At 41.3% G+C, this 13,562-nt stretch overlaps 1 protein-coding gene across 1 annotated transcript in view; it reads left to right on the top strand.

Annotated features, from left to right (window-relative positions):
* The first annotated feature begins 1,021 nt into the window (after window positions 1-1,021).
* Window positions 1,022-13,562, top strand: part of uqcc1 (ubiquinol-cytochrome c reductase complex assembly factor 1) — a 36,308-nt gene continuing 23,767 nt past the window's right edge. The window contains exons 1-5 of the mRNA XM_020482805.1: window positions 1,022-1,228; window positions 5,859-5,966; window positions 9,098-9,208; window positions 11,770-11,842; window positions 12,314-12,371. Of these exons, the coding sequence (XP_020338394.1) occupies window positions 1,154-1,228; window positions 5,859-5,966; window positions 9,098-9,208; window positions 11,770-11,842; window positions 12,314-12,371 (425 nt within the window). The 5' untranslated portion in view covers window positions 1,022-1,153. The remainder of the gene's footprint in view (window positions 1,229-5,858; window positions 5,967-9,097; window positions 9,209-11,769; window positions 11,843-12,313; window positions 12,372-13,562) is intronic.

Here is a 13,562-nt window from a genome sequence, read left to right as displayed (position 1 = left end):
TTCTACTGGAGGACTTCTCCAAAGGATTGAAAGAGAAGTTGGGTCAACACGTGTACACCATTCGACAACAAATACTCCAAACTGAGAGAATTAAAAGAGAATCTGCGGAAAGAGATCATCGTGCATATTGCTTTGCAGAGAACTACCTGTGTAAATTAACCAGAGATATCACGGCAGTTCACTTTGGTGATTCTCATAAGCAGGTGAACCTCCACACCTGTGTTGGATATACCACAAAGGATACAGTTTCACTTTGCTCACTGAGCTCTTCTATGCAGATGATCTCTCAAAAACACTGGCCTACTTCCTTGAGCTCTGCCCATCGGCTACTTTTGGAATCTTACTTTGTGTTATGTTAATTACATGTTTTAAAATGGTTGTTGTTCAAAATATTTGCAATAAAATATTTTTTTTCATAGATGTCATTTCCACCACACCTGGTCATTTCCACCACACCGATATTTTTGAGGTAAATTCGTATATAATTTACATTGATTGATTTGTTTTAGATAAGGAAAGTATATGGTTGTTATTATAATCTCACAAAAAGTTGGGTGGAAATATCTTATTTTTCATGATAAATGTTTTCAGTCGTCACGAAGGCAAGTTTATACATTCAGGCGTCGTGTTGATTTATTAATATTAGGAAAACCTTAAAAATCACTTAAAATAATATCCAATACAAGTTCATGTACACGTATAAGAAATGTGTTATAAATTAATTGTACAATGATGTTTAATGCCTTGACAGAAATGACATTTGTCTATGGCTGTCTGAGAAACATAATCTAAAATATATACATGCCTGAATAGTATGATCGCAGCCATGATCAGATATTGCTTCAATACAAATCAAAGACGATTATAATACTTGTATAATTGTGTTTCAATAAGTTTAATTTATGAAAGCCTGCAACGCCGAAGTGCCCGAAATTGCAGTTACCCAGGTAGGCCGTGAATGCCCTCACACGCCAGTACAGTAGGTGGCAGTGTATGTACCTAAAAGTTGGATGCGATCAACCAACCAAAAACCAAATCAAAAAGAAGAAGGAGGGCCAGTGTTACAAAACGTGAAGATTTAATTGAAAAACATTCTGTTACCCGCTTCTTGGTTTCAATACGTAGGTTAAATATTGTAACTTTTGTCGGAGTCATGTATCGGCGACTATTGCAGTCCGCTGTGAGGAACATAATAAATACGTCAGCATCCAGAGTCACCTTCGGCAAGGTAATGTAAGGCTTGCTCACATGAAGGCTATAGCTAGCCAGCTAGCTTAGCTAACAGTCAAGTCGCAACATTTTCTGTATTGGTTGCCAAATGAAATAACTTCAGTGCCAACCAAATCTCTCGCCCTTGTTGGATTGGAACATGAATCATAGATCGTAGCCTTACTCTATTGAATGTTCCAAAAACATGAGCTAACGTTAGCCAATGTCAGCTAGCATTACCTTCAACCCAGGAGAACTAGGGTGTCACTAACTTATTTCAATATTCTTCCTAAATTGCACTCTCCTTACACACTATGACGTGGTAGGCTGCTTCATCTTTTTGCTGCAGTTGAACAGTCCGCAGTGACTAACTCTATTATACACTTCACTAAACCAGAGGCCAAGTCAGGGTTATAAGATCACAACGACAGCAATACAAAATGTTATTGGTGTACAGGTAGCTTAGCTCTCGAGAATCAAATGTGTTGGAGTCAGAAAGGCAATCAGGTAGCCAGGGACATCACTAGAGATTTCATGGATAGGGGGGCTAAGCCTCTTTTAGGAGGGTCTGGGTATACTCCCCCAGCATTTGTTTTAAAGCCCCCAAAACGTTTTCATCAATCAAATTAAATGTATTTATATTGCCCTTCGTACATCAGCTGATATCTCAAAGTGCTGTACAGAAACCCAGCCTAAAACCCCAAACAGCAAGCAATGTATTTTTAGAGTAACAACGGGTGTAAAATCGATCAAAATAAGGTTATTTTTATAATAAGGTTGGCTAAAAGTATACCCGTCTCAGGGTTTGTGTTAGAAACTGATATATAATTACTTTATTTGAATAGAATTTAAGTCCACTCTGTCCCCATCCATCCAACACCAACAAAAGGTCCAAAAATGCCTGTACTATCTAGCCAAAATACTTTTGGGATGTTATTTTGAGAGAGAGAGAGAGGGGGAAATGTGAAGACATGCAGGTCATATTAGAAAAAATCTTTATTTAAATTTGTTGCTCAAAATTAACCCAGTAATTCAGACACATGGAACATCTTAAACAGTATCATCCACAATGGGGGAAAAACTAAATTAAACTAATGAGCTAAATATAATTTTAAAAACGGAAAAATAATTAGGAATAAAATCTGATAAAGTAAGATCCCAAAGAAATATTACAACCTATATTAAAGAACTTCTCCTGCTTCTCTCTCTTGATGCTTATTTTGTGGTTGGATGCATCAAAGTGTACCTCCAATTTTTAAAGGTGGAGGTCAACAACATTATTGTGGCCAAAAGCACTTCACCCTCAATGGACATGGCTGCAAGACTTGCAAGCCTTTTCTGGCCCATTGTCTTATGCAACCAGGAGTGCATCTGGCGCAGTGCACTAAAGGACCTTTCACAGGAGCAGCTGCTCACAGGAATTGTGAGGGCAACCTGAATGATTTCCTTCAGAGAAGGAAACATATCATCATCCAGGAGGTTATGCACAGCAAGCATATCTTTGGGAGGACATCCAGCCTTTCTTTTCCGGGCAAGGAGGTTTCTGGCCACCAAAATCTCTTCTGTTTTAACAGAAGTGCTTGGCAAACTCAGTTAAGCATGATGTACCAAGGAAGTTTTTTTGAGCTGGGCAGCATGCCTGTATGCCTTTTGAGTAGACCTGCATCTACAGTCGAGAATTGCTGGTCAAGCTCACAAACCATCCTCTCCAAGCAGGGGAGCAACAACTCTGTTTTCATTGTTTGGGAACATGAACATTCTGTGCCTAAACCCAAGGAGGTCTCCACCACAAAATCTCCCATTTTCCTTTGTTTGTGCTTTCTTGATGCATCTGCCTCTGGAATGTTGTGAATTTCACAGAGTGCTTTGGTTCTATCATGAAGTTTTTTGCCGAAGGCAAACTCACAGATACATATCAGTGTGTCAAATACAGGCTTGTTTGCTGAAACAAGCTTCTGCCAGGTCTCTTTCTGGAGGAACTTGTGTCGTCCCTCAGTTACAGAAAGAAGGGACTGAAACATCAATAGCAAATACACGGTGGAGAAATTATGAAGCTTTGCTCTCAGACCAACAGCCATGGGGGATCCAATAGTAGATGGACAATCAAAAATAGCAGTTACGGTGTCATGCCCAGCAAGTGTTTGAGAGCTGTACAAGTTCAGCTGATGCTATTCCAAGTTTGGACTGAGCTTCTTTGAACTTGTGGTGGTTAACTAGGGATGTACTGAAAAATGAATACACATTCCCCAGAGAAACTGAGAAACTCAGCAGCTTCTGAAATCGCCCTGCAAGTATGACACAACACCAAATGATGCTCATGAGCATAGCAATGTACATAAATTGCCTCTGGATGCAGCACTCTGAAATGTGCTTGCACACCTCCTTTGGATCCGCTTATGACAGCTGCACCATCATAGGTCTGTGCAATGCACTTTAGGCCTGCTACCCCTAATTTGTTGTAGCTGTCGCAACTCATATCGATTGGGCATCAACTGACTTGATTTCTGCTAGTGCTAGTAAGCTCCTTAACTGTCCCCTCTGTTACATACCTAACACACAGAGCCAACTGTTCAGTCTGCCCATCCCTGGCCTCATCTGCCATAATGGCATACATTCCAGATTTTGACATCTCAGAGACCATGGTGTCCATAATCTCTTGAGCACATATTATTCGATCATGTCATTCTGAGATTCTGGAGAGAGATGTTGCATTTGATGGCGTATTGTACCTTTGCAGGAAAGGGTCAAACTCCTTCATAAGCTCCATACATTCAAGAAATTTCCCTCTATTTGTGCTTTCACTAGATTCATCATTGGCACGGAAAGAGTCCCTGTCTTCCTAACATTGAGGTGACTGCAACAATTCTCCTCAGATACTCCCTTCTCTCTGCAATATCACTAGCATGGGCAGATATTAAAATCTGAGTAATGTTCCCATAGCTTTGCCATGCCACAACACTGTCTCTGTGCCATTTCATGTTTACCGAATATAAACAAAGCTTTAAAAAAATACATTTGTAGCCATTACTGACAAAATAATCAAATGTAATGTTTTTGCCAAAAACTCTACATGGAAAGCAGAAAGCTGCGTTTTTGTGGACAGAGTACTCTACCCAATTGTATTTCTCAAACCAGCAGTGCTGAAATGCCCTTTTCTCTGTACCAAAACATTAGTGTGGGTAGCTATTCAGCTTCACTTGTCTGGGCCCAGTGTCTTTGGCACCTAAATTGCTCTAATTTCTGGAAGGAGTTGCTGCAGCGGCTTGATTACTTTCTTTCTCTGGATCTGTTTGTTGTCCCTGCCTCTCTGGATCTGTTTGTTGTCCCTGCCTCTCTGGATCTGTTTGTTGTCCCTGCCTCTCTGGATCTGTTTGTTGTCCCTGCCTCTCTGGATCTGTTTGTTGTCCCTGCCTCTCTGGATCTGTTTGTTGTCCCTGCCTCTCTGGATCTGTTTGTTGTCCCTGCCTCTCTGGATCTGTTTGTTGTCCCTGCCTCTCTGGATCTGTTCGCTCTCTCTCACTTATACAGCTCGCATGTTGATCTCTGCCTTGCATAGAAGCCTCTCTTTCTGCATGACCCATTTAAGATATCATGAACATAATTTATTTATGCCTAACAAAAGTAAGACATGCTGTACAAATTTAACTGAAAGCTTAAACATCTACTTGCTTTAAAAAAAAATTAACAACCTTCATCAGACATGCTCCCTCAGCCCTGTCAGCCTCCAGCTTCTTTCTCTCATTCTTGTCTGCTGTGTTTTGACATGTATTGTTATTAAACTCATATTTACAATAACTGAAGGCTTAATAGGTGATTAATCAGTTTAAGTTTTAATTTGCTTGTTTGAACTGGTAAAATCTTAATTTCTCACCGGATTGGCCTTCGGCAGAGCTGATGGCACTGCCTCTCTTGAAGAATTTCCGTATACCCATCTAACGTTAGTCGTTAGCTAGCCTACAGTTGAGAAATTGAGGATAATACAATCACATTGTGATCAACACTATGCCACCTTTTCTACACATGACCTACTTATAATTAGGTGGCGACGATACCTAGTTATGTCGAATTTAAAAGATACCGTTAACTAGCTCGCAGCGTTTGTTACACTGTTAATTTACAGGCAGCCTCACATTAAAACGTGTTCGTTAACAAAGCTTTGATTATGACCAAAGTCTATAGTAGTGAATGCTCTCTGTTCTAACTTACCACAAATTCACATCGTATCCTATCTGCATGAATCCGTCCTGTCAGAGCCTATTCCTGTCAGTTTACTGTTAGCTAGCAGTCTCAAGCTACAGCAGTAGCTAACGTTACCCAAAATGTTATATACAAGTAGACCTAACAGTCACTAGCGCATGCAGCAGCCTCCCCTGAAGCCCCCCTAAAATAGGCCTAGCGACGTCTCTGCAGGTAGCTATGATAGTTCAGCAAAACTTAAAAGCTTTGAGAACATTTAGCCTACCATGGACACATGCACATATTTTTTCTCTTTATAAAATGTATATAATCAGACTTTACTAGTGCTACTACTAATTGTCTAATTGCATGGTACATACACTCCCAAATATGTTGGTAAGTAGGCCTAACTGTATCTGACAGTCCTTTTATTGGATTTTACCTAATGCCATATTTTTCTGTCATTCTTTTAGGCATTAGAGCAAGAGGCCTGTCTTGGAAGAGCTTTAATTGCTTGCCGGTTGTTAGCCTCAACCTCTCCGTCCCAGACACAATGCCGGACCCTTCACAGCACTTCACAGGTATGTGCTAACCACCATGACTCGCATCAAGGCTGGAACAACAGCAAATGTGCCTTCGCTGATGGTATTTTCAGTCTAGCCTAAGCCTAATTTAGCCCAATATTGAACTAAAGGAGCCTAATATTAATGTACGGTCCTTGGACTAAGGAGTAACATGTTCTGTTTAAAAGACTAATTGGCTCCGGGAGGCAAAACAGCCAAATACTCCATAAAAACGTGAATCGATTCTGAATTGCGTTACTGTTCTAGAAACATAAATCTCTCCACTTGCATTGGGCGGCAGCTAAGTAAAGGTAAAATTTAAATAAAATATCACAATAAATTATTTTGCACCGAACTAATAAATACATTTTTGAAAGAACAGAAACAGAACTAAGAACAAAAGTGATCCATACTATACATATACAGATGTTATTTTAAAAGCATGCGTTCCGGTTAATGTTATTTTTACGTTCCATGCGTTAGTTATTTTATTTAACTAGGCAAGTCAGTTAAGAACAAATTCTTATTTTCAATGACTGCATAGGAACAGTGGGTTAACTGCCTGTTCAGGGGCAGAACGACAGATTTGTACCTTGTCAGCTCGGGATTTGAACAACCTTTCGGTTACTAGTCCAACTCTAACCACTTGGCTACTCTGCCGCCCCAGCAAAAAAGCGCCTATGCAAATCCCTCTCTGCCACTCAGACTTATTCTAGTGTCTGGCTGAAATCTTTGCCATAGTGTGTATGTGTTTAGTCTTCCTGCCCCTCCTCACTCTGAAGCATAGGCTACTGTACTGACATTACAAGTGTGATTCAGAAGATATAAAAAAAAATATTAGCTAGAGAAGAATGTATGAACTTTTTCAATGCTAAACTCAGCAAAAAATGAAATGTCCCTTTTTCAGGACCCTGACTAATTATCTTTGAAAGAAAAAATCAAAATATCTTAATTGTAAAGGGTTTGACTTCTTATGGTATAAGGGGACGCTTGCGTCCCACTTGGCCAAAAACCAGGGAAAATGCAGCGTGGCAAATTCAAATAAATTGTTATAAAAATCTAACTTTCATTAAATCACACATGTAAGATACTCAATTAAAGCTACACTCGTTGTGAATCGAGCCAACATGTCAGATTTTAAAAAGGCTTTTCGGCGAAAGCATAAGAAGCTATTATCTGATGATAGACCAACAGTAAACAGAGGGTAGCATATTTCAACCCTGCAGGCACTACACAAAACGCAGAAATAAAATATAAAATATGCCTTACCTTTGACAAGCTTCTTTTCTTGGCACTCCAATATGTCCCATAAACATCACAATTGGTCCTTTTTGCTCGATTAATTCCGTCCATATATATCCAAAATGTCAATTTATTTGGCACGTTTGATCCAGAAAAAAAAATATATATATTTCAAAGGTTGCCTATAAACTTTGCCAAAATATTTCAAACTACTTTTGTAATACAACTTTAGGTATTTTTGAAACGTTAATAATTGATCAAATTGAAGACGGGTCTATCTGTGTTCAATACAGGAAGACCCAAACCAAGCTACTTTTCAAGTCTTGCTCAACTCTCAACAGTGTTACGCAGTTCCTAGTTGGCCCTACTTCTTCATTGCACAAATGAATAACCTCAACCAAATTTCAAAGACTGGTGACATCCAGTGGAAGCGGTAGGAACTGAAAACAAGTTCTTAAGAGTTTAAGTGTTAAGTGTTTTCCACCCCAATCTACTAATAATATATATATCTTATATTCTTGGCATGAGTAGCAGGAAGTTGAAATTGGGCACGCTATTTATCCAAAAGTGAAAATGCTGCCCCCTAGACCTTAAGTTAAACACTTTCCCATGCTTGTTCAATGAACCATAAACAATTAATGAACATGCACCTGTGGAACAGTCATTAAGACACTAACAGCTTGCAGACGGTAGGCAATTAAGATCACAGTTATGAAAACTTAGGACACTAAAGAGTCCTTTCTACTGACTCTGAAAATCACCAAAAGAAAGATGCCCAGGGTCCCTGCTCATCTACCTTAGGTATGCTGCAAGGAGGCATGAGGACTGCCGATGTGGCCAGGGCAATAAATTGTAATGTCTATACTGTGAGATGCTTAAGATGGCACTACAAGGATACAGGATGGACAGCTGATCGTCCTCGCAGTGGCATACCATGTATAACAACACCTGCACAGGATCGGTACATCCTAACATCACACCTGCTGGACAAATGCAGGATTCCAACAACTGCCCGAGTTACACCAGGAAAGCACAATCCCTCCATCAGTGCTCAGACTGTCCGCAGTAGGCTGAGACAGGCTGGCTTGTAGGCCTGTTGTAAGGCAGGTCCTCACCAGACATCACAGGCAACAACTTTGCCAATGGGCACAAACCCACCGTTGCTGGACAAGACAGGACTGGCAAAACGAGTTGCGGTTTTGTCTCACCGGGGTGATGGGTCGGATTTGAGTTTATCGTCAAAGGAATGCGCGTTACACCGGGGCCTGTACTCTGGAGCGGGATCGATTTTGGAGGTGGAGGGTCCGTCATGGTCTGGGGTGGTGTGCCACATCATCCGACTGATCTTGTTGTCATTGCAGGCAATCTCAATGCTGTGCGTTACAGGGAAGACATCCTCCTCCCTCATGTGGTACCCTTCCTGCAGGCTCATCCTGACATGACCCTCCAGCATGACAATGCCACCAGCCATACTGCTCATTCTGTGTGTGATTTCCTGCACGACAGGAATGTAAGTGTTCTGCTATGGCCAGCAACGAGCCCAGATCTCAATCCCATGACAGTGAGGACTTTCTTTTTTTGGAAAAAGTAGCCTAGCACTGGTTAGCTGTTATTGCTTAGCCTACATGCTAAAATAACAAGCCATTATTGCATGTTTGAATTTTTAAATGTGTTTCTGAGAAATATTTAATCAGATGCGTTTTGAATTTACAGGTTGCGGGTCCCTTACTGTATCACATCAAGACGGGCATTTGCCGGATCAGTTCTTTTGAAATTGTGGACAGTTGTGGTTTTGAAAACCGCTGATCTGCACATCACTAGTCAGTGTCTGTAGTTGGCTTACTGGGCTACCTTTTCAAGCTGATATCATGCGTCAAGGCTCTTCCCTCTTGTCCCTCCATTCCCAGCTCTTTAATGTGAAAGAAACCCCACAGACGGCCATGGAAGAGGAGGTAGGGGCCTTCACCAAGCTCATCGAGGCCATGGGCTTCACAGGGCCTCTCAAATACAACAAATGGGTAAGTGCCTCAAGCGTTCACCAAACCATTCAAATGTCCATCCACTGCAGTTCTTCATACAGCATTACTGTAGGTCTCTCACAAGTAACCTGTGATTTATCACCTCACACTTTAATCTATATGTAGGATGTCATGTTCAATAATGTATTGAGGTTCAGTCGTGAATCACAGATTAGAGGTCGACCGATTATGGTTTTTTTTTAAATGCCGATACCGATTATTGGAGGACCAAAAAAGCCGATACCGATTCATCGGGGTATGTATGTATGTATATGTATATGTGTGTGTGTTGTAATTGTCATTATTACACACACACAATACTGAATGAACACTTGTTTTAACTTAATATAATACATCAATAAAATCCATTTCAAGTAAATAATGACATGTTAATTTGGTTTAAATAATGCAAAAACAAAGTGTTGGAGAAGAGAGTGAAAGTGCAATATGTGCTATGTAAGAAAGCTAACATGTCAGTTCCTGGCTCAGAACATGAGAACATATGAAAGCTGGTGGTTCCTTTTAACATGAGTCTTCAATATTCCCAGGTAAGAAGTTTTAGGTTGTAGTTATTATAGGACTATTTCCCTTTCTATACCATTTGTATTTAATTAACCTTTGACTATTGGATGTTCTTATAGGCACTTTAGTATTGCCAGTGTAACAGTATAGCTTCCGTCCCTCTAGTTAGCGCGTGCTAACTAGCTAGCCATTTCACTTCGGTTACACCAGCCTCATCTCGGAAGTTGATAGGCTTGAAGTCATAAACAGCGCAATGCTTGACGCACAACGAAGCGCTGCTGGCGCTTGAATGAATGTTTACGCGCCTGCTTCTGCCTACCACCGCTCAGTCAGATACTTGTATGCTCAGTCAGATTGTATGCAACGCAGGACACGCTAGATAATATCTAGATAATATCTAGTAATATCATCAACCATGTGTCGTTAACTAGTGATTAAGTTTAATGCTAGCTAGCAACTTACCTTGGCTTACTGCATTCGCGTAACAGGCAGTCAGTCTCCTTGTGGAGTGCAATGAGAGAGAGGCAGGTCGTTATTGCGTTGGACTAGTTAACTGTAAGGTTGCAAGATTGTATCCCCCGAGCTGACAAGGTGAAAATCTGTTGTTCTGCCCCTGAACAAGGCACTAGGCTGTCATTGAAAATAAGAATGTGTTCTTAACTGACTTGCCTAGTTAAATAAAGGTATAAAAAAATATTTTAAAAATCGGCAAATCGGCTCCCAAAAGATTGTTATGAAAACTTGAAATCGGCCCCAATTAATCAGTCATTCCGATTAATCGGCCGACCTCTAGGACAGATGCATCCAAAGGTATGTGTCCCATAAATGGGAGTTGTTGCAACTCTCTTGTTTTAGACCTATCGTTAATTTAGTTCTGATTTAAAAACGGTGATGTTTCACAAATGCCTGTGTCACATTGAATGCACACATTCCCATCTCTAAAGACAGGACTGGCACTTAAAAAATTTCCATCCTGGTTACAGGTGGATATGAGGCTTATGAACCCCAGCAGGGGAGCATTAACCCTGTGGTGAACCGGGAATCTCCTCTGTGGACGAGCCAAGTACCTCCATGGGTTAGGGGTGACAATGTATTCTAAAACCACCCTCTCATGGGTTGGGCCCAGACCTGGGTTCAAATAGCCTACCATTTGAAATCATTATAAATACTTTAGCTATGCTTGATTGAGCTTCAGCTGTTGCAATGGAACTGATAGAAAATGGGTAACACTGCCCATCTGGGACTAAAGCAAACACTCAAAGTATGTGAAAGGTTTCAAATTAAGCTAGGTCTGGTTCCTAATGTTGGTAACTCTGGGCTGGGCCTAGACTTTTTAAATGGGTCCCTGGGATGTTTTTCTGGCCAGGTTACAAGGACAGAAAAGTGTATCTGACAAGGTATAGCCTTAGCAATATGGTAATAGCCCCACCTCACCTATGGAGGAACTTTGACTGTCCTTTGAGCTAGCTAGCTAATAAGCTTATTTGTTCAGAGCGGCACCAGAATTAAAAACACATCTTACCTCTTTGTTCTGCACTGCTGCTCAATTTGCACATGTACTTTGTCACCACTGCTATAGGGTCTTAGAACAGCAGAAGGTATCTTAATTTAGATCAGCTTGAAAAGCCTTTCTCTGAACCGTGTCTTACGGTTTAAATTGGTTTGGTGTCAAAAAGCCTTAGGGAATGCAAAGGCATACCAACTCCAAACCATAGCCACTGCTGTGCTGTGAGTGGGTAGCAGCAGAGTTCCTATATGAATTTTGACTCGCATGCACAGCAGCTGAGGCTGCGCTCAAAGAGGGCCTCCCATGCCACCGCCAAGCTTACCCAGAATCCCCGGACGGAGAGCGATTTACCCATGATTCACAATCCACTCTTCTTATTCCACCACCCACCCTGGGCCTAAGCCCTCTTCTTTTATTATGTGTGAACTTTGGTTTACATTTTGGAGAAGTTAAAAGGAAAGTTGTTACTGTGTGGGATACTCTTTAGGTCTTTGTTATCTTATCAACTTATTGCTACGATCTGTTTTTGCAGAAAATCAAGATTGCTGCCTTGCGCATGTACACATGCTGTGTGGAGAGAATCAACTATGATGAATTTTTTGAAAGTAAGTATTTACATGTATAGATTCAGATTCCTTCTATGTAGTTAATTCCTTCTATAGAGTTCATCACCTGAGGTAACCTATTATTCTACCCAGATGCCAACAGGTCTTTGTTGATAATTAATTGAACATAAGCAATTGATTTAATAAGTCATTGACAGGTTGGTAATCTATGACTGAGATGTAGTTGTGCTAGTCTGAGTACATTTCCATAGCTTTGAGAACAATGGCCGTGTGGACCTTACCAGTCCAATGGATGGCGGGAAGGGCTGCTTGGGCTTATCGACCCAAAGTCCCAGAGTAACTTCACATCAACAAGCCTGCCCAAGTGCCTAAATGGACCCTTTCATCTGCATCCTGAAAGATTAATGTGACACTTTACCGGGTGGTTAGGCTGTTTTCTTTAGCGGGTGGGGGGATGGAATGTAAGCCGGTCTTGGCTAACACGCCCCCTCTTGATCTCTTCGTCCACAGAATGCTCCCTCCCCGACACGCTCAACTCCTGGTTCCTGGTGGCACAGCTCCATGTCTGGCGAGTACCTCTGTTACACCCCCTCTACAGGCCCTCCTCAGGCCAGGTTTACTTAGCATTTGCCATCCTCTGTTAATTTTGAAACCCTTTTGGGAACTTCAAGTTCCCATGATGAAGCTGTGACTGTGCCTTATTTTCTACTTTGACCTCAATTCTGTGTTATTTCAGTTTGGCTGTTTTGTCTCCCATCCGCTATTCCTTTGAAGTCAAATCTAGACATTCGATTTTGTATTTTCTGGTAAAAGGATTTGCCATAGGAGACATTCTAGGCATGAGCGCCAATGACTGCTAAATAAAATTTTATTTGTCACATACACATATTTAGCAGATGTTATTGCAGGTGTAGCGAAATGCTTGTGTTCCTAGCTCCAACAGTGGAGTAGTATCTAACAATACACACATCAAAAAGTAAAATAATGGAATTAAGAACTATATAAATATTAGGATGAGCAATGTCGCAGTGGCTTTGACTAAAATACAGTAGAATACAATACAGTAATACATATGAAATGAGTAAAGCAGTATGTAAACATTATTAAAGTGACTAGTGTTCCATTATTCAAGTGGCCAGTGATTCTATGTATATAGAGCAGTAGCCTCTAAGGTGCAGGTTGAGTGACTGGGTGGTAGCTGGCTAATGATGACTATTTAACAGTCTGGTGGCCTTGAGATAGAAGCGGTCTCTCAGTCCCAGCTTTGAAGCATCTGTACTAACCTCGCCTTCTGGATGGTAGCAGAGTGAACAGGCTGTGGCTCAGGTGATTGATCTTTTTGCCTTCCTGTGACATCGGGTGCTGTAGGTGTCCTGCAGGGCAGGCAGTGTGCCCCCTGTGATGCGTTGGGCAGACCGCACCACCTCTGGAGAGCCCTGTGGTTGCGGGTGGTGCAGTTGCCGTACCAGGCGGTGATACAGCACAACAGGGTGCTCTCAATTGTGCATCTGTAAAAGTTTGAGAGTGTTTTTGGTGAAAAGCCCCCAAAAAATCAGCCTTCTGAGGTTGAAGAGGCGCTGTTACGCCTTCACCACACTGTCAGTGTGGACGATTTCAGATTGTCAGTAATGTGTACACTGAAGAACTTGAAGCTTTCCACCTACTCCACTGCTGTCCCGTCAATGTGGATAGGGGCGTGCTCCCTCTGCTGTTTCCTGAAGTCCACGATCAGCGCCTTCATTTTATTGACGTTGAGGGA

This window comes from Oncorhynchus kisutch, linkage group LG5 (genome assembly GCF_002021735.2).
Source record: "Oncorhynchus kisutch isolate 150728-3 linkage group LG5, Okis_V2, whole genome shotgun sequence".
NCBI classification, from domain to species: Eukaryota; Metazoa; Chordata; class Actinopteri; order Salmoniformes; family Salmonidae; genus Oncorhynchus; species Oncorhynchus kisutch.
This window is presented reverse-complemented; position numbering and strand designations above follow the sequence as displayed.